Consider the following 23,716-nt stretch of genomic DNA (forward strand, 5'->3'; position numbering starts at 1 on the left):
AACTCTCAACCGCCCGCCTTGGTGATCGACCCGCCTTGGTCTGAAGTGATCCACCTGCCTTGGTCTCTCAAAGTGCTGGGATTACAGGCGTGAGCCACCATGCCTGGCCAGAAATAACTTTAAATGCATACCTTACTGGCAGGAAAACTCATCACATACTCCTAAAGGAAAAATATTGCATGACTCCTATAGCATCCATAGCAAGGCCCATGGTGCTGCTGTGAAACTTAGCTGCCTCCTTTTATTTTCCAGGGAAGTCACCCGGTCTCTGAAAGATTTTTCTTCTAGCAAAAGAATGAATACTGGAGAGAAGGTAAACCCATGCCAGTGCTCAAATGTTCAGTAAATTAGTCCCTGCTTTCTCTCTAAGAGCAGGAAAGCTTCCTCCTCCGAATAGGACTAGTGAGTAAGCATGGTCATATCCCTCTATTTGTTTACATCATTTTGCCTTATTTTTATTTTTTTTTCCCCCAGGTTGGAGTGCAGTGGTGTGATCTTGGCTCACTGCAACCTCTGCCTCCTGGGTTCAAGTGATTCTCCTGCCTCAGCCTCCCAAATAGCTGGGATTACAGGCACCCATCACCATGCCCGGCTAATTTTTTGTATTTTTAGTAGAGACAGGGTTTCACCATGTTGGCCAGGCTGGTCTCAAACTCCAGACCTCAAGCCATCCGCCCACCTCAGCCTCCTAAAGTGTTAGGATTACAGGTTTGAGCCACCATGCCTGGCCATTTTTAGATTTAAGATACAGATCCAGGCTGGGTGTGGTGTCGCACGCCTGTAATTCCAGTACTTTGGGAGGCCGAGGTGGGTGGATCACCTGAGGTCGGGAGTTTGAGACCAGCCTGGCCAACATGGTGAAACCCCATCTCTACTAAAAATACAAAAAATTAGCCAGGCGTGGTGGTGGGCACCTATAATCCCAGCTGCTCGGGAGGCTGAAGCAGGAGAATCACTTGAACCCAGGAGATGTAGGTTGCAGTGTGCCAAGATCACACCATTACACTTCAGCCTGGATGACAGAGTGAGACTCTGTCTTAAAAAAAAAAAAACAATACAGATCCAGAGCCACTACATTTTGATGTTTACAGAGAGCTGCTTTTTATTACTCTGAGGATTAATATTTACTGTTTTGGGTCATGATTCATTTTAAGCCAGAAGAACGAACTGTGAGACCTTTTTTTTTTTACCTTGTGGTGAAATTAGAATTTATAACCTACCTTACCTGGGCCTCTCCATATCCTGCCTGTTTGTCAGAAGTGGCGTATCTTTCTTAGTCAAGGGAAGTAGAATGACCAAAATGTAACTCTAATTGTATTATTCCCTTGCTTAAAATAGTTAGGGACTTCTCGTTCCCCTTAGAATAACTCCCATTGGCCCCACACACACACCTCTTCCAAAGCCCAGATCCTCAGCCCTACAGGCCTCTCTCTGGTCTCATCTCTACCCCTGTCCTTCTTGCCATGCCTTCTTGCTCCAGGCATGCCAGGGTCCTCTTGCCTTGGGCCTGGCCAGATTCTTTGGCTCAGGCATCATTTCCTCATGGAAACCCTTCCTGGCCTCTACCTAGACTAGGCAGATGCCTGTGCCACATGCACCCACACTACCTGGTAAGTCCCCTTGAAGGGGCCTGATCTCTGCAGTGCTTTGTCTTGCTTCTCTTCTGGATGCTAAGCTCTGTGTGAATCAGAGATTCTGTTTTTTTTACTTTTGTCCTTGAATCTTCAGCACCTAATAGTGCCTGGTGTATAGTAATAATTCAATAAATTTTTGTTGGGTAAATGGATGGGATTATATGGCTCACACAGAAAGCACACAGACCCGTCTTGCCCATCGGGTACAGATTCCCACCCTCTCTGACCTCCTTGTGCTCCTCCTGTCCACATAGCCACAGTCTTTCTGCCAGGAGGAAGTGCAAACTTGATGCTAAGGCTGCTTGGGCTAAGGATGAATAAAAGCAGTGGATAGAAGGATTTTTCTTCATCAGCAAGAATTATTCTCTCAACAGCTTTCTAATCCAATAAGCATAGAATAAAATGTGACTGCTAGACTTCAGAGTTCAGTTCCCACCCTGTAATGTAACATGATCCCACAGTCATATTTGGATCAAAAAAATATTTGAGCCAGAGCCCTGGAAATCTAAACACACACAATCTGTGTTTCACAGATTCATTTTTGAGGGTTACAGAGCATGCATTTGGGAAGCCTAGTGTGGGCAGCTGTCCTGTCCTGTGCCCACCAGCCTTGCAGAGCCTCCTAAGATCAGGGCCATTAGAGTGATACCATGTGCTTTTCTTTCCCTTACAGACCACCATGCGGGACCTGTCCCAGATGCTGAAGAAGATGCCTCAGTACCAGAAAGAGCTCAGCAAGGTATGGCAGCCGCAAATAATCTGTTTGAATTATTGAGTACAAACAGCTGCAAAAATATTTCTCAAAGCTCTACTACTATAATTGATTCATGGAAATTCATAGATTTTTAGGCATCTTCAATTTTTATTAGAAAAGATACAAAAGGCTAGGATAGGCACCTATTTCCTGTCACTTTCTTTTCTCCTCTTTATCTTTCTCTTTGTCCTACCTATTCCCCTGCTGTTAGCAGGAAGTCTCAGTTCCCCACCACATGGGCCTCTCCACAGGGCTGCTTGAGTGTCCTTCCAACACGGCCACTGGCTTTCCCCAGAGTGAGCCATCTGAGAGAGAGAATGCTAGGAGGAAGTCACAATACCTTTTGTATCCTGATCTTGGATCCATACATCATCACTTCCTCCACATTGTTTGTTAGGAGCAAACTACTAAATCCAGCCTACAGTTAAGGAGGGAATGAAGCTCTGCCTCCTAAAAGGAGGAGTTTCAAAGAATTTGTGGATGCATTGTACTAATAAAACCTTCACTGGCCAGGTGTGGTGACTCACGCCTGTGATCCCAGCACTTTGGGAGGCCAAGACAGGTGAATCACCTAGGCCTGAGGTTGGGAGTTTAAGGCCAGCCTGGTCAACATGGTGAAACCCCATCTCTACTAAAAATACAAAAATTAGCTGAGCGTGGTGGTGTGCGCCTGTAATCCCAGCTATTTGGGAAGCTGAGACAGGAGAAACACTTGAACCTGGGAGGCAAAGGTCGCAGTAAGCCGAGATTACACCATTGTACTCCAGCCTGGGCAACAGAGCGAGACCCCATCTCAGAAAAAAAAAACATTGTGCCACCTACCCTCATAAAAGATTTCACTCTTTTAGAATGTGGTTTCTCTTCACTCTTTTAGAATGTGGTTTGTCCCTCCCTTTTGACATGTAACACTTTCTACTTTGTGATATTTGTGTACCCAATTGTACACACGTTTTACCTCCTTTTGAGGCTAGAGACTCCTTGGTGCCCAATGTTGTGTTATATGTAGTAGGTGCTCATCTGTTGCATGCATCAGTGATCAAACTGTTGTGCTTTTTCCTAGTACTCCACCCACCTGCACCTTGCGGAGGACTGTATGAAGCATTACCAAGGGACTGTAGACAAACTCTGCCGAGTGGAGCAGGTAGGACTCTCCTCCTTCTGCCACGGCAAGTTTTTGCCAGGCCATTTACTCAGCAAAATTTTAACATCTGACCTTGAACATCTTGCAGAATCATAGGAAATAGAGATGGGAAGGCCTGCTAGATCATGCTGTCTCAACTCTGGAGCCAGTGTGGTTCCACTGTCTATGGTAGGGACTAGATTGGTCTAGAATGCTGTGCTGTTTGGATTTTGCATGCCTATTTTGAAAGGCTCTGTTTTCCCTGGAATGACTGAAGAAAGATGTGTGTAGTTCTGAGCACCACATTGACAGGACTGGCAGAATTTTATATTTTGAATGTATTCTCCTCCTGCCATGGCCAGACCAGCTTTGGAGACCTCCAGGCTGACAGAGGGTAGAGCAGCAGCAGTCAGAAATGTGCCCAAAGCATCACTAATCACAATTAGGATTGTAAATTGAGAATTTGGGATTTGAGTTCTGTCTATGTCATTGATTATTTGATGTACCTGTTTCTTTATGTTTCATTTTTTTCATCTGCAAAAGGGAAATCAGTGCTGACATTTTTCAAGGTTATCTTGTGGAGTCACTAATCCTGGCTTAGATTCATGCTAATTCGTCAAGTGTCGCAACATTATAAAACTACGGTTCAACTTCCAAGGGAAGAGAGGATGTGAAAAGATTCTGAAGCTGGCCGGGCATGGTGGCTCATGTCTGTAATCCCAGCACTTTGGGAGGCCAAGGCTGGTGGATCACCAGGTCAAGAGTTCAAGACCAGCCTGGCTGACATAGCGAAACCCTGTCTCTACTAAAAAATTAGCTGGGTGTGGTGGCAGGCACCTGTAATCCCTGCTACTCTGGGGGCTGAGGCAGGAGAATTGCTTGAACCCGGGAGGCAGAGGTTGCAGTGAGCTGATATTGCACCACTGCACTCTAGCCTGGGCAACAGTGAGAGACTGCATCTTAAAAAAAAAAAAAAGGTCGGGTGCAGTGGCTCACACCTGCAATCCCAGCACTTTGAGAGGCTGAGGCGGGTGGTCAGAAGATTGAGACTATCCTAGCTAACATGGTGAAACTCCATCTCTACTAAAAATACAAAAAATTAGCTGGCGTGGTAGCATATGCCTGTATTCCCAGTTACTTGGGAGACTGAGGCAGGAGAATCGCTTGAATCTGAGAGGCGGCGGTTGTAGTGAGGCGAGATCGTGCCACTGCACTCCAGCCTGGGCGACAGAGCGAGACAAAAAAAATTTCTGAATCCTCAGCTTGGTCTCTTTTCACAGAAAAAAAACAATTCAAGATCTCAGTGTGAAGCTAAGATTTCAATCCTTTGGCTTGATGTAACAGGCTCAGTTTAGGATTGTAAGCCCTGTCCTGTATCATTGGATATTTCATAAGGGGAGTTTTACAGGGGATTATAGCAAACACAGGGTGTCCTCTCTAAAACAACCTGACCATCCAGAAAATAGATCATACCTAAATCAGTAAAAATGCAGTTCAGGATTAAATTTTAGAAGTTTACAAATTTTCAGAAGTGATCAAAAGTATTGTTGGACTAGTTGCATTTAATTGGCCTTACAGTATGAAAATCCGGTCTTGTCAGTCAAATGTCTGTTGAGGCTTGGTGGTAGAACTGAAAGGTGAAGGGGCCTGTGAGAGGTGTCCTGCCTTCCTGGGACATAGATTAGAGAGAGATTATGAACTCAAGATCATAATTTGTGTGGACTCTTGAGATCTTGAGAGAAAAAAGAGAGCCTTCAGGCAACCTCCTAAGAGCAACAAAGGTAGCTGCAGCTGTGAGTCGTGGTTGGCTGAGACCAGTGTACTGCCCTCTCTGGATCTGAGTCTCGCTTGCATCATGAAGTGGGGCCTGGAGCTTGTGTTCGCTTCACTCTTTCATTTCTAGTCTTTTTCAGCCCTTATCTTCCCCTTCATCCCCTGGGGTTTGGATTTGCTGGTTTGGGGGTGATTTTTTTCCCCCTTCCTTACCCATGAAATATGGTAGAAAGATTAAAAACAGGCTAAAATCCCGGAGCAGTTCAAACTCAAAAAGCAAGTGCTTCAGTGTGAGGGGAAGCAGAGTGGAAGGAATCTAGCTACACAGAGGCATCCTAAAATCCTGACTCTTTATGGGAGGCAAGTGCATCCCTTTAAGCCCTGATCCCTCTCAGGGCCTTGTACCTCCAGAGGACCTACCAAGATTTAGCCTTAATTTTTTTTTTTGAAATGGAAGTTGCACTCCTGTTGCCCAGGCTGTAGTGCAACAGCACAATCTCAGCTCACTGCAACCTCTGCCTCCTGGGTTCAAGTGATTCTTTTGCTTTAGCCTCTTGAGTAGCTGGGATTACAGGCATGCGCCACCATGCCTGGCTTATTTTGTATTTTTAGTAGAGATGGGGTTTCTCCATGTTGGTCAGGCTGGTCCCAAACTCGACCTCAGGTGATCCACCGTGGCCTCCCAAAGTTCTGGGATTATAGGCATGAACCACCGTGCCTGGCATTTTTTTTTTCTTTCTTTCTTTTTTTTTTTAATGAGCCAAGGTCTTGCTCTGTCACCCAGGTTAGAGTGCAGCTTACTGCAGTCTTGAACTCCTGGGCTCAAGCAATCCTCCTGCCTCAGCCTCCTGAGTATCTGGAACTACAGGGCTGGCTAATTTTTTTATTTTTGGTAGAGACGAGGTCTCTGCTCTGTCACCTAGGCTGGTCTCAAAACTCCTGGGCTCTAGAGATCCTCCCACCTCAGCCTTCCAAAGTGCTGTGATTACAGATGTGAGCCACCATCCCTCGCCAGGATTGAGTCTTTATCTGAGAAGTTGGCACAAGTACACTGGCACCTACCTACAGTGAACAGCCTACTTTAAAATAAGATGGCAAATCACTATGGTTTCTGTTTGGCAAGTGCCACTCAGGGCTTTCATCCACTCTCACTGATGCTGTGGGAAACAGTGCCAATCACACTTGTGCTAACTGTAGTGCATTATGAGAATAGAACCACCTGTTTAAGATCTTCCCCAACCAAGCTGGCAGTTCTGGACGTCTGCAGATCCTGAATTTGCTAAGACTGTCACCAGAGAGATGGGGCCAACGAGGTATGTTTTCCATAGGACCTGGCCATGGGCACAGATGCCGAGGGGGAGAAGATCAAGGACCCCATGCGAGCCATCGTCCCCATTCTGCTGGATGCCAATGTCAGCACTTACGACAAAATCCGCATCATCCTTCTCTACATCTTTTTGAAGAATGGTAGGGCTATGGGACCTAGAGGAAGGCACGGGCTCTGTCTTAGGAAAACTAAGACAACTGAGAGAGAGAGGAAACGAAGTAGAAATGTCATTTAAAAGACATGGACTGGGGAAGGAAAAGAAGATCCTAGAGGCCCTTTTTGTTTGGGGAAATGCAGTGTAGTCAGATCATTGCAGCTAGAGGCTGAATGTCTCCCCATCATTGTAGAGTTAATAAATGGTATGGATTAGATGAAAGAGGACAGGGCTGGGGAAAGAGGGAAAGCTGCTTGGCCTTGTGGCCTTGTGGCCAGTTTACCAGTGCTACGCCCATCAGGTATTTTTAACTTGCATCATATTGGTAACTTCTGCAATTAAAGAACTGACTTTCACCCAGTTCAGTCACAGTTGCCCAGGAGTGTCCATTGTCCAAAAGACAGATAATAAGACTGTTGTCCATTTTGTCTTTGATTCAGGGCAGTGGTGGGCAGGGATTGCTTAGAAGTAGAGGGAGGGGCAGAGGGAAACAGACCACAGAGTAGCTCAAGGAGAATCGGGAAGCTCAGGTTGTCCTCACCTATAGTGAAGCTGATGAGGTAGAGGAGCAATGTCCACTAACCTAAGGGGAGAAGGGCCACCATCTGGCCGGTGCCATTGGGTACATGGGGGCTGGGTGTGGTGATCAGTGTCTTGTGTCCTCAGGCATCACAGAGGAAAACCTGAACAAACTGATCCAGCACGCCCAGATCCCCCCAGAGGACAGTGAGATCATCACCAACATGGCTCACCTCGGCGTGCCCATTGTCACCGATGTAAGGAGCCAGCTCAGGTTCCAGGGGGAGGAAGGAGGGGAGCTGGCAGATCTGTCTGCTTCTGCTCTGACTGATGTACAGCATCTTCTGATACACACTCGTATGTCGAGAGAGAGAGAGATGCGGAATCAGAGGGGTAAAGGTGTAAAGCTATATATAAACTAGAGACACAAAGCCAAGAACCTAGACCTGAATAGCAGTGAGTCATGCACAGTTGTGAAAGCTGAGCTGTCTTGGAACCAAACCATAACAGGGGTCCCCACTGTTTTATCTGTCATGTCTCAGAGTCTGTCTGGCCTCACCTTTGGACAACTTAGCCTCAGCGCCCCCTGTGAAGATGAGAATATGACACTTAGAGCTAGCAGTTTGGCTACCTTTGAGTCTTCTGCACTGGGTTGGTTCAGAGCCAAGTCAGCGCAGGTTGTCTGGGAGATCTGGACCATGTGATGTGCTCTAGAAAAGGCGGGGTGGGGCCTCCAGGACCCTTGCAGAGTACTCTGCCATAAGCCTCACACATCACAGCCCCACTGTGTGCTTGTCTTCTATAGGCACAGCACTAACAAAGCTAGGGTTGCAAATATTCTCCCTCTGGAATCTTATAGACAGAACTGTTCCAGTGCCACCAGACCATAGCCCTGTAACCAGCAGTTTGGTGTTTTAAAACTCTTGTTCACAAGAGGAATCAAAATGAAAATGGAGATGTGCATTCATTCAGTGCAACTGTGCTGCCACCTGGAGTTTTATTTTTTTTTGAGACGGAGTTTCACTCTTGTTACCCAGGCTGGAATGCAATGGTGCGATCTCGGCTCACCGCAACCTCAGCCTCCTGGGTTCAGTCAATTCTCCTGCCTCAGCCTCTCGAGTAGCTGGGATTACAGGCACGCGCCACCATGCCCAGCTAATTTTTTGTATTTTTAGTAGAGACGGGGTTTCACCATGTTGACCAGGATTGTCTCGATCTTTTGACCTTGTGATCCACCCGCCTCGGCCTCCCAAAGTGCTGGGATTACAGGCGTGAGCCACCGCGCCCGGCCTGGAGTTTTCTTTTTTTAATGGCACTTATGTACTTGACCTATGTATGCCATTTTTTATGCCTTTTTTCCTTTTTTGAGACAGAGTCTTACTCTGTCGCCAGGCTGGAGTGCAGTGGCATAATCTCAGCTTACTGCAACCTCTGCCTCCCAGGTTCAAGCAATTCTGCCTCAGCATCCCTAGTAGCTGAGACTACAGGTGTGCACCACCACGCCCAGCTACTTTTTTGTGTTTTAATGGAGACAGGGTTTTACCATGTTGGCCAGGATGGTCTCGATCTTCTGACATAGTGATCTGCCCACCTCAGCCTTCCAAAGTGCTGAGATTACCGGCATGAGCCACCATACCTGGCTTTTTTCTTTGAGATGGAATCTCACTCTGTTGCCCAGCCTGGAATGCAGTGGTACAATCTCAGCTCACTGCAACCTCCGCCTCCCAAGTTCAAGTGATTATCCTGCCTCAGCCTCCCAAGTAGCAGGATTATAGGTGCCTGCCACTACTCCCAGCTAATTTTTATATTTTTAATAGAGGTGGGGTTTCGCCATGTTGGCCAAGCTGGTCTCAAACTCCTGACCTCAGGTGATCCCCCAACCTCAGCCTCCCAAAGTGCTGGGATTATAGGTGTGAACCACCACACCCTGCCTTTTTATGACTTTAAAGAACAGGTTTGCTTCACGTTCCCAAAAGGGCACATTTTGGGCTATTCCAAGGAAAACCGTCCCCTCCATTACTCTTTGCCAGTGCTGCCTCTGGGGTCCTTCAGAGAATCTCCAGAGAGTAGCAGAGATCACCTAGGGCCCAAGTGGCCCTGACTTGGGTTCTAACCTGGTGTGTGTGTACACGCAGTCCACGCTGCGTCGCCGGAGCAAGCCAGAGCGGAAGGAACGCATCAGCGAGCAGACATACCAGCTTTCGCGGTGGACCCCGATTATCAAGGACATCATGGAGGTCAGTGCTGGGGTGCGGGGAGGAAGAACCAGGCCCAGGGCCCTGACTTGTCAGCCTGGATGCTTCCATCTTCATCTGCTGCAAGGTGGTGCTGACTTCACGGTGCTACCGCCACTGACTTCATGGGTGCTACCAGGATTCACATCCAGGCCTCCTTTGGCCCTCATGGCATGCCTTGCCCTGGGGGTTTATGAAGAGCAGAGAGACTGAGAAGCACAGCCCCAGATCTATTTGTCATTATATTTTGGAGGACTCTGCTCCTATAATAGAGATCCCTCTAAGGTGCTGCATCCAGAGGGGCCCAAGTGCATCTCAAAGGTCAGATGAGTGACATCACATCTCCACACAGGTGCAGGGGTACAGCACACCTCCCCAGAGCGGCCCTGCCTGCCTTGCCCTGCCCTCCTCCTGCTGCTCTTGCCCTGAGCCTGTACACACCAGCAAATTGGACTCTGCTCTTCTGCCCAAACCAGCCCCTTTCCTGGCACATTCTCACCCTCCGCCTTCCGAGATCCTGCTTTCCATCAAAGCACCTCTTGGGTCTCACCATTTCCATCTACTGCCCCACCTGTCCACCCACCCAGCACACAGAGGCTGCCCCTGGACCCCTTTATTGCTAGGTGCCTCGAGTTGTCTTTTAGTATGTTGGTCCTGTCCCCTCAACTGCTGTGTCGTCCGTCTAGAGCCTCTAGTGCAGCAGGTGTTTTTGCAGTTGTTGGCTGGAAGGTGTATTGGGTGGTGGGCACCACAGTAGTCCTGTGGAGTCACTCCCTTCTCTCCTTGTAGCAGGAAGAGATGCTGCATAGAATCCTGCACGATCTTTGGGGATGGACCCGGAGATCATCTGCCCAACTTCCAACTTGATCAGTGAACAAAACAGGTCTAGAGAATGAAGAGGTTTTTCTCAGGATCGCTTAGTTAATTCCTGGCAGCCCAGGTGTTCCTACTGAATTGTACATTAATATAAATGTATTTTAAATATATAGAATGCGTCAGCTTCCATTTTAAAATCCACAGACTAAAAGGATGGGTTAACATGAAGCATCTAGAAACCAATTATATCTCTTTGCTTGTTGGGATAAAGCCAACCCCTCTGTCTCATTCCCTCCTTTGTTCTCTGATCATTTTTTCTCCCCCTCCTCTCTGATCCCCTAAAGAGACATGTATAGGCTTCATGTGGGAGCTGTAAAGAGGAGTGTAGATTTCTAGGCAGCAGGAGGTAGATGGTGAGAGTCCACCCACAGGATAATTAAACACTTGAAAAATGGAGGGGGTAAGGCTCCTTTGAGCAGGATAGACACTGCTTGTGCCTGGTTTCTACAAGGCTGATGGCAAGTATCAGGAATTTATTGGACAGAATGCAGCATTGATAAAAGCCTCACATGAGCTGCATGTGTGTGTGTGCACATGAAAATGAATAAACTGGAAGAGAAGCAAGAAAAACTTCTTTTAAAAAGCAGACTGAGTATAGCAGCCAGTTACAAAGCATCTGGTGAACCTGAGCCCTGTGCTAGGCACCTCTGGCCACAGGGAAGGGATCTCTGGTTGTTGCAAACTTGGCTGTGGTTTTGCCAAGTGCCATATTCTACAGATCATGTGGCCTTGGTTCCTGTCAGCACTTTTTAGACAGATGGCAAGCTAATATCTGTCTCTTTTCCTTCCAGGACACTATTGAGGACAAACTTGACACCAAGCACTACCCTTACATCTCTACCCGTTCCTCTGCCTCCTTCAGTACCACCGCCGTCAGGTAGGTGAAAATCCTTGAGCAAGGACAGGTGTGGGCCAGCTCTGGTTGGATGGCCGCTCCACAGCAGTCCCACTGTGCATCTGTGTGATCCACCAGAACCCTCTTGCCGCTGCTCCCCACAGCTCCAGCTGGGCCAGGTCCACAGAGTGGCCCCATGGCCCTTCCCCCTCCGGCATCCTGTTTCTCTTCTGATTCATCCCTTACACCTCCCTCCCTCACTCTGCATCAGCCAAATCCTTGCACTTCCTGGAATAGTCAGGCTCACGTCTGCCTAAATACCACTGCACTTTTCCCTCTGCCTGAAATTATCTGTCCCCAGATACATCTGCATGGGCTGGGTGTGGTATTTCATGCCTGTAATCCCAGCACATTGGGAGACCAAGGCGGGTGAATCACTTGAGATCAGACATTCGAGACCAGCCTGGACAACATAGTGAAACCCTGTCTCTATAAAAATACAAATATTAGCTGGGCATGGTGGCTTGTGCCTGTAGTCCCAGCTACTCAGGAGGCTGAGGCAGGAAAATTGCTTGAACCCGGGAGGCAGAGGTTGCAGTGAGCCAAGATTGCACCACTGCACTCCACCCTGGGTGACAGAGTGAGACTCCGTCTCAAAACAAAACAAAAGATATGTCTACATGGCCTGCCTCTTCTCTCCTTTGGTTTTTAATCAAGTGTTACCTTCTCCAATCTTCCCTCACCACCCTGTTTAAAATTGCAGCAAATCAGCCTTCATAACTTTACTCACACTGCCTAAGGGTGGAAGCAGCCCACATGTCCCCAGCTGACAAGTGGGTAACACACGTGGTCTCTCCACACAGTGGCTCCCGGGAACAATCAGGGCTGAGCATGCACTTGGGATGGTAGAGTTAGCAGCTTGAGAGGGTGACCCTGGCACTGTAGCTCTGCCACTTCTGGCACCCAGACGTGCACTTATCTGTTCCTCCTCTCCTGCTTTCCCCGCCTGTCTTCTCTCTTGTGTCTCCTCTCCATGTTCACTTTTGGCCTCAGCTGGGCCAGAGGCTTGTGGTGGTATCTTCTCATGGCAGCCCTTCTCATGCAGAAGAGGTGAAACATTTATTGCCAAACATGACATAAAAACAAAATCCCAAGTAGTGCCACAGTCAGGCTGGGTGACAAGAACAGGATAGCAAGTGATTGCACAAGGAAAGAAAGTGACAGATTCTCTGTTGGCCCAGACATGCTCCAGGTGCCTTCCTGGTTTGGAAAGTGACTGTAAGGCTGTCATGAGTCAGGAAGTAGGGGAAAGCATTGCAGTGGCCAGAAAGGACTTGCTCATTTCATCTTATTTTTTTCATTTTCTTCTGGGAGCAACTCATCTGTTTGGTTTCTAGGTCAAAGGTAAAGAGCTATTGAGGGAAGCCCAGGGACAGAGGGAGGGCCTTTCTGGGAGCAGCCCTGCCACTGAATACTCTTCTTCCCTGGCTACGCCATGATTTCCAGGAGGCAACTCCAGATGGAGAAGCCTCCCCAGTGGTGCCTGGACAGGGTTCCAGGGCTTCCCTCCACTTGGCCCTATGGCACAGAGCTCTTCATCAGACCAGGATTTGGGCTTACTTCCTTCTCCCCACCCACCCCATTAAACAGCGACCACTTGGTTAAGGCCTGTGTCTCCCTGGGATGTGTGGTGCTGGGGAGGCCCTGGCCTCTGAGTGGCATTCACTCAATACGTGTTTTCACGGGATCTGTGTGCCAGCCTGAAGGCAGATCTTAGGCTGTCATCACTGCGCACTGACAGCAGAGCTTCCCAGGCAAGCTCAGAGGCACAAGTGACTTGGAGTAGACGTCTCCATGAGCCTCCTGCAGGGGGAAGCTGCTGAACTTGACACGGCAAATGTCAGAGCTGAACTGATTGTGTCGGTCGCCTGCGTGTTTATAAGAGTAACAAGGTCACAGCACAGGCGCTCTTAATGACTCTTCTCCTGGCAACTAAACCACTTGAAAATTGCATTGCAGTTAAATGTAGCCAACACTCACTGAGCATCCACTCTGTTTGGGGCACAAGTGTTCAAACCTAATACGTAAACAAACCACTGGGGTGTGAAGCACTAGATGCTGTGAATGCAGATAAACTGACTCTCTCTCTCTATCTCTCTCTCAGCGCCCGTTATGGGCACTGGCATAAGAACAAGGCCCCGGGCGAGTACCGTAGTGGCCCCCGCCTTATCATTTTCATCCTTGGGGGTGTGAGCCTGAATGAGATGCGCTGTGCCTACGAGGTGACCCAGGCCAACGGAAAGTGGGAGGTGCTGATAGGTGAGTGGCCATGCTTCAAGCAGAAGGCGCCGCTGCATCGCACCTCAACTTCATTCCATGCTTTGGTGTTGCATTCTGTCACAGACTCCCTTGACCTACAAAACTTAGTCTCTAGATAACTGTGGACAACAGAAGCTAGGGGCGAAGGGTTCCCTCCTTGGTCTGCCCTGCTGCATCTCTCATTGGAAGGCAGCCTCATGAGGTAGGAAGTGCCTGATCCCAGGGTCCGGCAGACTCAGACTCGGATTCCTGCTCTGCAAACTGCAAGTGGGAGACTTTGAGCAAGTAACTCTAGCTCTCCAACCATTTCCTTACCCAACAAAATGGGGTCAGTAACACTCACTCACAGCCTTGAACTAGGCCCAAGATGAGGTCAGTTTCTTGGCATTGGCCTCATGCCCAGGCAGGAATGGGCAGTTAATGGCAGTCAGTCATTGCCCTCCTCACCTGTCAGGAGATGGACGGACAGCTGTGAGCAGGTACTGCCTGAAACTACTCCCCAGCTGCTACACTCTGCCCAGGACTCCCCCAGCCACCTCCAACCACTTTCTAGGTCTGCCATTCCCTTTCTTGTAATTCCTGTTCATCTTCCAAAAGAGAGGAAGCGACTTGTAGGAGCTGGCTTAACACAGCAGGAGCCTTTTCTCCTTTTACATGCCATTGGGGGACTCTCTGATTTTTAGGGCTGGAAGAAGATGAATAAGCTAAGAAAAGCCTTGCTTTCTCCAGATGCCTCCCTTTTTGTCCTATTTTGCCCTTAACAAAATGAAGGGCACCTGCCACCGGTGGTCCCTCTTAATACTACCTGGCAAGAAGTAGCCACTGCCCTGGCTGGGCTGTATCCTCCGTGGAAACAGCTCATGCTGAGCAAGGAGTGAGGCCAGGGCTCTTGGTCTCCCTTTGGAAGGGGGGTGTGCTCTGCACCCATTGGGGAATTATACTCTCCAGGGCCAAGGATGGCCTCTCAGGCCACTTACACATGAGCTACAGGGAGATGCCCTGAGCTGCCCCAGCTGGGAGGCATCTCTGACCTCCCATAGGTGCCCACTGCTGGTCATAATCCCAGGTACAGTCATTATCTCAATAACAAGTGGTGATTTTATACCTCCAATTTGGGGTTAGCAAGTCACAGCAGCCTCTAAGCTATCCAAGCGAGTAGACTCCATAGACCAGTCCACATGGCTGTTCCTGGGTTTTTCAAGATGGACCTGGGGCTGTCAGCTGCCTCTCTGATAGCACTATCCAGTGGGGGGACTGTGCCTCCCCGCTGCAGTCAAGCTTCCGTCAGGTCACCAGCCCTCCACCTAACTGTTTTTCCCTTCTGTTGTATAGCCCTGGTGAGAAAGCTCTCTGCTCCCTGCTTGCATATGTGTTGCATGAATGTAGTGAATAATTCTGAGCTCAAACACAGCTTTTCTGGACAGAAGCTGTCACAGCTAGGCTTTGGGTATAAATCTTCCCCTTCATCTTTAGACCTGACTTGAGGTTCCATATACTGGGAGGTGGGAAGCTGGGGTATGCAACTGCCCATGAAGATTCATGGAGGGGCCTCGCGCAGACAGCTGACGTCCGCTGTGTGGCCTCCCTGCTTTGTGCATTGCATGCCAGCCGCCTTGCCGCCCTGTGTGCGCTTGTGCGCTTTGTGTGTGTGTGTGTGTGTGCGCGCATGTGTGCACATGTGTCTTGCTTTCTCATACCTCATTGGCTGCATAAAATGTAGGCCTAAGTTGGCATGTTCCTATGACGTACCTTTGTTCAAGCAGTCAGCTGGCCTCTGTTCTCCCACAGGTTCTACTCACATTCTTACTCCCACCAAATTTCTCATGGACCTGAGACACCCCGACTTCAGGGAGTCCTCTAGGGTATCTTTTGAGGATCAGGCTCCAACAATGGAGTGAGAGCCAAAGAAACAAAGTAAAAGCAGCTTATTACAGAAAAGAAACTCTTCCACTCTGAAGGGCTTTCTTTGATTATTCCGTCACTGTTTTTATTTATTTCTTCCTTTTTAGTTTATTATTTATTTGATTTCGTTTCAACAAGAAAATGCTTGCAGTTCTCAACACCGATTGAAAATGTGTCCAGTGCTGCCCTCACAACCCTGCCATGAACCCTCCAGGCTCCGACCTGCTGGCTCACTCATGCCTTGGGTTCCGCGCTGCTCAGTCAGATGCCTGTAGGCCACTGGGTGTAAACCAAAAATGATAATGACTGCTATGAACAGTTGTCAGAGAAGAAACTGAACTTTTGGGGGAGGGCTGAGGCACAGTGCCCAAGCCTGCTGGTCTGGGATGAATTTGTGGCCCCCATAAGGAATGTAGAGTGTCCTGGATGTGCTGGGTGTGGGAGTTTGTGAGGCCAGTGGACGTTCTGGGAATGCCATGTCCAGGAAGTCAGGCAGTGGTGGAGATGGCTAGTGGTGAGGGAAGCTTGGCAGGGAGTGTCAGAATAGACCCCAGGTCAATGGCAGCTGGATGGACGGTGTAAATACCCTTTTTCCTCGGACAGGCACTTCTCAAGGAATAAGTCATAAGGGGTAATTGGGTCACAAACCGCCATATGTTTGGGGAACTCCAGTCTTCAGCAGGAAGAGCTTTTGTTTGATGTTTCTCTGCAGGAAATGGTACTTAATAGTCATTTGTTCTTTTAGTAATTACTTTTAATTCAGTGGATCCTTGCAAGAGTTGAGTAGTCACACCCCCCTCTCTTCCACTGAAGTATCTTGGTAAGGTTCGAGAGCCTTTCAGTAGAAATCTTTTTTTTTTTTTTTTGGATGGGATCTCACTATGTTGCCCATGCTGGAGTGCAGTGGCTTAGAGGTCTTAGCCTCCTGAATAGCTGGGACCATAGGCACACCACCATGCCCAGCATAAACCTGTTATTAATGCTCTGTGTGATTTTAGAGAGCGTTTTTGTCTCCACCAAGCTTGTTACCCAAACCTGTTGTCTGCTTGGTAGACTATCCAAATTTTGATCTTCAAAATTGTCCTCATTCCCTCCTCTCTCTTTCCATCCTTCAGATATGATGGGAACCTCCTACATGTTTAAATGGCAGGCTTCCATCATCACATCAGTGACTCCTTAGCTTATTATACATTCTGTCAAGAGGCCATATTTTGTGTACCTGACTTTGTGTACATCATTGACAATGGACCCTGAAAAAGCCCCTTCACTAGAGCTGAGATGTGGCCCAGTGAGTCATGGAGTGTAAGTCCTTTGTAAGCAGTGGAGAAAGATCTGGACTCAGAGCCAGGAGGACTGGCCTCTACCCCAGCTCCTCTGTGTGGCTCTAGGAAGACACTCTTATTCTCTGTGCCATAGCATAGGAGCACAAGGAGGCTGGAATCCAGTTCCCCCAGATGTGCAGGACCTCTGCATTCTATACATTCAGTGATTACGATTTGTGGATTTGTGCCTCAAACCATGCAGTCCTGCCCACTCTCCCGCTCTCTGGTGAGTCTCAGGAGAATGGCCCAACAGAACCTTGGCTAGGTGACATCAGAAGCTGCTTGTGTAAGGAAAATGGTGCTCCTTCCTAAAGGTAGGAACAGGAGGCTACGCTGCTTATGTCCCCCTGTCTCCCTTCCTTGACATGAACGCCAGGGCAATAGTGTGCTAAGGAACTGAAAGTAGTTGGGAACCCAGAAAGTAGACCTGGTTATAGCCCTAGGCTATAGCTCCCATCCTGCCTGGGCTGGTCCTCCCTAGAAAGCAGGGCCATTAGGTGGTGAATGAAAGCCATTGTTTTTTAAAAAAAATAATTCCTTAGAGGCACCTTGATAGGTTATAAATCAGAGACATCTGGTTCTGCGTGCAGACTGCAGGTAGGTGGATGGATTTGCTGCAGTATGTATTTCAAGACTTCTAGAAAGACAAATGTTCAGTCGAGTCTGCAGCAATAGCAGACCACTTGCAGGATCTGAAAGAATCACAGACTGAAACTGCAGAGGCTCCTGCTAGGATGAAGTCTGGGCTTCCCTGCTTCAGAACAAGCTTCTCCTTTGCAGAGTATTTTCCTTTGCTTTATATTTGATTGTCAGAGGAGGTCTCAGCTGCCATCAAAACAAAGAGAAAGTAAACAGGCTCCATATATTCCTAGCTTCTGAAATAATTTGCTGAGTGATGTTGGGTTTTAGAGCATTCAGTTAAGCGAGGCACAGAACCCTAATACCAGTGAGGTCAGAAAGCAGATTAAGATCTGACTTGCCCTCTTCTGTTGTGATCTTCCAGGTGACCAAAATATAGGACAATGCAGACCGTCAGAAAGCCTGAGTTTGCTCCTAAAGACCAGTATTGTGGCAGCATAGCTTTTGTGTCTTTTCTTCTTTTGAGTCAGAGTTACACTGTTATCCAGGCTGGAGTGAAGTGGCATGATTTCAGCTCACTGCAGCCTGGGCCTCCTGGATTCAATCGATCCTCCCACCTCAGCCTGCCTAGTAGGTGGGACCACAGGCATGCACCACCACACCCAACTATTTTTGTGTGTGTTTTTGGTAGAGACTGGGTTTCACCATGTTGCCCAGGCTGGTCTTGAACTCCTGAGCTCAAGCTATCTTCCTTCCTCAGCCTTGCAAGTGCTGGGATTGCAGGCGTGAGCCACTGTGCCTGACCCAACATATCTTTTAAGAGAAGATGAGTTTTCCTGTTGCAAATGAGAGGGTTCCCAGCAGGCACCGTGCATGGGTGATGATGCCTTGTCCTGTCTTCCGGGCTCCTCTCCTGTAACTGGGGCTGGCTCCCCGTGGTCAGGGTTAACCATAACTCACCAAATCATCACCAGTCATCCCTCCACATTGTCTAAGAAGTGAAATCTTTTGATTGAGTTTTACCTCTCTGCTCTGGTTAGTTGATGATAAAAGTACTAATCATTGGGGAATGCCCAAGAGGCTGTCAGAAGCAAACAAGAGAGCTGAAGGCTGGATCAGATCTTTGTAATACATGGGACCATTTGGGAGAAAGTCTGTGGGTTTTTATGTTGAATATTTTGCTTCATTCCAGATTGGGGTCAGTATGTTTCATTTTTCTTTGATACTCAGATTTGAATCTGAATTCAGAGCCCACCTATTGCCTGGCTGCTATTCAAACATCCACCTACCCATCCCCTCCCCTCCTAGGGGCCATAGAATCCCCAGAATCAAGAGCCTGGAGGGCACAGCTTCTAGGCCTGTCTGTGCCACCCACGCTGAACAAGCACCTGACTGCTCTGGCCTTCACGAGTCCCATCTGTAAGATGAGAGGGGTGGTCCAGATTACACAGTTTTCCAAACCTGTGTAATCACACTCACCTGTGCTGCTCTTAAATGTACACATTTTTTGGTGCCACCTGGCATATTCTGAGTCAGTAGGTCTGCTTCAGCCAAATTCAAGAATGCTTGGACCAGGTAGTCTGCAAGGACACTTTTGATTTTCAGATTCTGTCAGTGTAGAAAGGAGGATTTTGTCTTATCAGAGCATGTTGTGTCTGGCCCACAGCTTTGAAAACATGTAGACAATCATGTGGACAGGCCTTAACTTAGTTTTTAGAGACCACTGTTTATATTTCATAATATTCCAGTTACAGAGACTAAGTGAGGCCCTCAAAGCCGTAGAGCCCACTTGCTGCTCTATTCTGGAAACCAACGTGGTCAGCCATCTGTGGATTCAAAATAAGAACAAGTGCAAAATGTGAATTATGGACTCACACAGCCTCATTTGCAATGTTTATGTTGGTGAAAAGCCTGAACAATTTATTAGAACAACACAGATGATTGACTGTGAAGAGTTGGCTTTCTGATGATCAGCATTTACACCAGCTAGAAGAAACCATGTAGGTGAAGGCCTGGCCAGTGCCTGTGGCCAGAGGTCTTTGAGGCCTCACTGATTGTCTCCAATACTCAGTCCTAGCATTTTTCTTCTTCAGTCAAGACTGGGAGCCCTGGATTGTCTGTGATTAGATAATATCAGAGACTTCTAGTGTTTTAATTTCCTAACCTCTTTTTAGCCTCCCCTAAATCCTAGATTTACAAATCAGCAAAGATAGGGAGGACTTTGGAATCAGCATCTGATCAGAGGAACCCCTTCGGATGCGTCCTCTAAGATGAGTTGGCCCTCTTATTTCCTGGAGTCATTTGGATGGCTAAGAAGGGCCTCGGGGATGTTTTCTCTGGCACATGTGCTTCTTGCTGTTGCCTTTAATGAGGAAACTCCCAAGCGAATCCCCACACTCTGTAGGAGAGGCCAACTTCCAGCATCTGGACACATGGGCTACATGGAGTTGCAGTTTGGAGGGCTCCCATCCTGGCAGCAGTTCATGCTTCAGAGTTTGGGGCAAGCCTTGTAATATGCATCCTTTTTCCTCATTTGTACAGCAGCTTTTGGCCTCTTTTAGGACTAGCAGGAGGATTGGTAAGGTCACAGAAATGAGTGGACTTCAGGGGAAAGGAGCGCTATAAAAAAGCCCAGAGACACACTCATGAAACCTGCATTAAATTTGCTGAAGGAGCCTTGGTTCTGCAGAATGATGAGTCAGCTTTCCAGCACAGGCCACCTACAGGCTGTGTGCACAGGGCATCATGCCAAGGACAAGTTCCTTACTCAGCCGGGAATGGGCAGCTGGGGCCTGAACTGCAGAGAAAGGGATGTTGGAAGAACAGGGAGAGCTTTCCAAGTTTCCGCTAGTCTGGAGTGAGCAGGAAGGGCTGCAGTTCCAGCAGTCTTGGGTCAGCTGAGCGAGTAGTGGTCAAAGGCATATGGGTCCTGGTATTGGAGTCATGCCCAATGAGCCAGCCAAAGCCTTCTTTTGCCTGCCCTTGGAGTGGAAATCCGACACCTGGTGGTTTCCGCTCCCCTGTTCCTATGAAGGCCCATTCCTTTGCCATGTCTCCAGGGAGGCACATTTTCAAGTACGGGTCTCTTTTTTTCCGTTCTTCTCTTCCACCGGGACCTTTCTTTGAAGCCCACTGCTGCATGCATGCAGGCCTCATGCTCACTCACACACCACCCCGGTCACCTCTGTTCTGTTTGATTAAGTCCATGTCCAAACCACACGATCCATGCATCTTTTTTTAATGCACTTATTAGATCTCTCTCTCTCTCTCCTTATGAAAAAGACTTTCATTTATTTTTATTTTTATTTTTGCAGTAGAAGTATATCTAATTCCATTAGCTTAAATTTTTGCAAGCATTTCTAATCTCTTACAATTCGCGGTCTCTGCAAGGTAAGGCCTCAGGTCCCCTGGCCCTTTCCCTTTCACACCTGAGGTCCCACCCACCAGGGCAGTGTCAACCAGCTGGTTCCCAGAGGTCAGTGGATTCTCCCAGGGGGCTTTGCCTATCAAGTTCTTCTCCCAGGCACCATGCTTTCCACACATGAGCCCCCTATCAACTCTGGCCCCATTTTCAACCTTTTCCCCCCATTGCCATGTTTGGAATTTCTCTGCCCGGCTTCACTTGCAGTTTAAGAGTGAATGAGAAACACAGCTGCCTATCACCTGCAGATGGCTCTGCACCCTGATGGCAAGACGGCTCGTTCCTTGGTACAGCCTGGGACCCTGCCTGAGCCAGAATATGTGTTTTCTTTATCCACAGTCCCTGAATATCTCCCAGGCCTATTGCGATGGGACCCCAACCCCAATCCCCACTCCCTTCCCTACTTCCACTAGACTCAACCAGGGTTGGGGAGGCGGGTGGGTACAGATCTGGGAATGGAGAAGCACAGGAAAGGAAAAGTGTTGGAAACCAGAACTGGCGAGCTCACTGTCTTCTCTGCCTCCTCCAGGATCCACGCACATCCTTACCCCACAGAAACTGCTGGACACACTGAAGAAACTGAATAAAACAGATGAAGAAATAAGCAGTTAAAAAAATAAGTCGCCCCTCCAAAACACATCCCCCATCCCACAGCACTCCGCAGCTTCCCACCACCACCCGCCTCAGTTCCTTTGCGTCTGTTGCCTCCCCAGCTCTGCACGCCCTGGCCGGCACTGTTGCCGCTGCGTTCTCGTGTTCAATGATGCCCTCTTCTTGTTTGAAACAAAAGAAAATAATGCATTGTGTTTTTTAAAAAGAGTATCTTATATATGTATCCTAAAAAGTTTGTGTGCAATTGGTGCACGGCAGAAATTTCTGGACTGTTAGGATGGATGGACGCCTTCTTCCCGTTACTTAAGATTTGTGACCTTGTACATAACCCTGCGTGACATGGCACATTGCTTGGGTATGGAAAGGTAGAAGTTTGGGTGTTTTTAAAACCTTGTTTGAGGTTGTTCCTGTCTTTGTTGTGAATCATAGAGATGTCTGTGTTCTTGGAGTATTTCACACGGAGGATTAATCTGTTATCTTCACTCCAGTCCCTACCCCTTGTGCCTGCTCTCATCCAAATAACCCGGGAGGTGACAATCAGGGGACATCTCAGGAGGTCTGAGGTGGAACAGACCTCTTTTCCTTTCCCAGCATCTCATGCCCCCTGTGGTACGGCTATGGGTGGAGGCTGGGGTGTCCATGCAAAGACAGGCCAGTGTCCCCTCCTCCACAACCTGTCCGTACCCCCTCCCCAGCCTGTGTCCATAGTGCTGTGATCCTGAGGGAAGTCCTCCAGTCTAAGTCACGGTACCCCGACGAGGGAGAAGCAAACTTCTGCCGGGAGCCTCCATGTCTTTGGAAAAGCAGTTAGTCCACAGCCTGTGGACTAGGCCCTTCTGCCCCCAGGCATCACCCCAACAGCTCATTTTCTGTAGTCAGCTTTAGTTCAAAGTGTCAGGAATGGATGAGAACAGATGGGTTCTGGAGGCCCCTGAGCAGAGGGCTATGACTGTGGAGAAGGTCTTTGGCCCACTGGACTCACACAGACCCTTTGGCCCACTGGACTCACACAGACCCTTTGTCCCATTGGACTCACACAGACCCTGAACCCTCTCGGGAAGCATCTTCAGTCAGATTATCTTCAGTTTCAGATGCTTCATAATACCTTATTTTGTGTCGTGTTGGCGTCATACGTCATCGTGTTCATAAGAGAAGATGGTCATTTTATTCTCCGTATAAAACTTAGCTCTAAAGCAAAAACTAAAGCAGCAAATGCAGGAAGGCTGTCTCGCCATCCTCAAGACTCAGCAGTTTTCATTCTCCAGCAGTGAGCACACCATTTGTGCTGCTGCTGTTGTCGTGAAATGTAATAACAGTGGAAGTCACAAAAATGTCCCCTGCCCAGCCCCCTCGCCACCCTTGACCTCCCGCAGGCCATGTATGTATTACTCGTCTAGTGATGTCCTTGCAAAGTGGTGTACGCGAGCCCAGCGCCGCTGCCTCCCTTTCAGAGCCTGCGCCTCGCCCTCTCCGCTCGCTGCATCGTGGTGTTCTCTTCTCAAGGCTTTGAAATCTCCCCTTGCACTGAGATTAGTCGTCAGATCTCTCCCCTGCCTCCCTCCCAACTTAGATGACCTGATTTCCTTAGGACAGAACCGCAGGCCTCTGCGCCGGGCGTCACTCCCGCTGCTTGTTCTGTCCTTTCCCTCAGACCAAACAGTGCTCATGCTTCAGGACCTTGTTTGTCAAAGATGTTGGTTTCCCTTTATCTGTTATTTATATAAAAATAATTTATCAAAAGGATATTTTAAAAAAGCTAGTCTGTCTTGAAACTTGTTTACCTTAAAATTATCAGAATCTCAGTGTTTGAAAGTATTGAAGCACAAACATATATCATCTCTGTACCAGTCTGTACTAAAGCACTTGAGTCTAATAAATAAAGAAATCGGCACCCCTTCCTGGTGTCCAGGGGGCTCCAGTCTGGCTTTCTTTGGGCAGCGGAAGGAGAAAACTTCTACAGTGGTTCATTACAGAGGCAACGGCCATCCCAAGCTGTGGCATGGAGTCTTGTGGACCCAGGTCCCCATTGCTGCGTTAGATCTGTAGCTGCCTCACACTGGGAACTAGCCGTGGAGCTTGTCTTGGGCCTCTAGCAGCAGCAGGGCGCTGCCTAGGGATGAAGTCATTCTTCTATCACATTTCTCCTTATCTAGAATGCTTTTCTAACACAGACACTGCAGGGTTCCATCTTTGCAGATGCCCCCTATCCAGTCGTGGTGCCTGTATATTTAGGGCACACAGTGAGGTCACTTCACCAGCATTACTGCTCCTCTCCTCTGCTCCTGCTGCTGCACCATCCACCCCGCATGTGTAATGAACTCTCTAGGATGAAAGC

At 48.3% G+C, this 23,716-nt stretch overlaps 1 protein-coding gene across 2 annotated transcripts in view; it reads left to right on the forward strand.

The window, feature by feature from the left end:
* STXBP1 (syntaxin binding protein 1) overlaps window positions 1-23,287 on the forward strand; it is an 86,304-nt gene extending 63,017 nt beyond the window's left edge. Inside the window, exons 11-20 of one of the 2 annotated variants that reach the window (XM_009003231.4) lie at window positions 253-313; window positions 2,308-2,373; window positions 3,449-3,529; window positions 6,610-6,748; window positions 7,429-7,538; window positions 9,417-9,518; window positions 11,183-11,268; window positions 13,391-13,545; window positions 15,334-15,459; window positions 21,299-23,287. In XM_009003231.4, coding sequence (XP_009001479.1) covers window positions 253-313; window positions 2,308-2,373; window positions 3,449-3,529; window positions 6,610-6,748; window positions 7,429-7,538; window positions 9,417-9,518; window positions 11,183-11,268; window positions 13,391-13,545; window positions 15,334-15,443 — 910 coding nt within the window. In that variant the 3' untranslated portion in view covers window positions 15,444-15,459; window positions 21,299-23,287. The remainder of the gene's footprint in view (window positions 1-252; window positions 314-2,307; window positions 2,374-3,448; window positions 3,530-6,609; window positions 6,749-7,428; window positions 7,539-9,416; window positions 9,519-11,182; window positions 11,269-13,390; window positions 13,546-15,333; window positions 15,460-21,298) is intronic. The other variant, XM_002743333.5, reaches the window with a different exon arrangement.
* The last annotated feature ends 429 nt before the right edge of the window (window positions 23,288-23,716 follow it).

The sequence above is a fragment of the Callithrix jacchus genome, chromosome 1 (genome assembly GCF_049354715.1).
Source record: "Callithrix jacchus isolate 240 chromosome 1, calJac240_pri, whole genome shotgun sequence".
Lineage (NCBI taxonomy): Eukaryota > Metazoa > Chordata > Mammalia > Primates > Cebidae > Callithrix > Callithrix jacchus.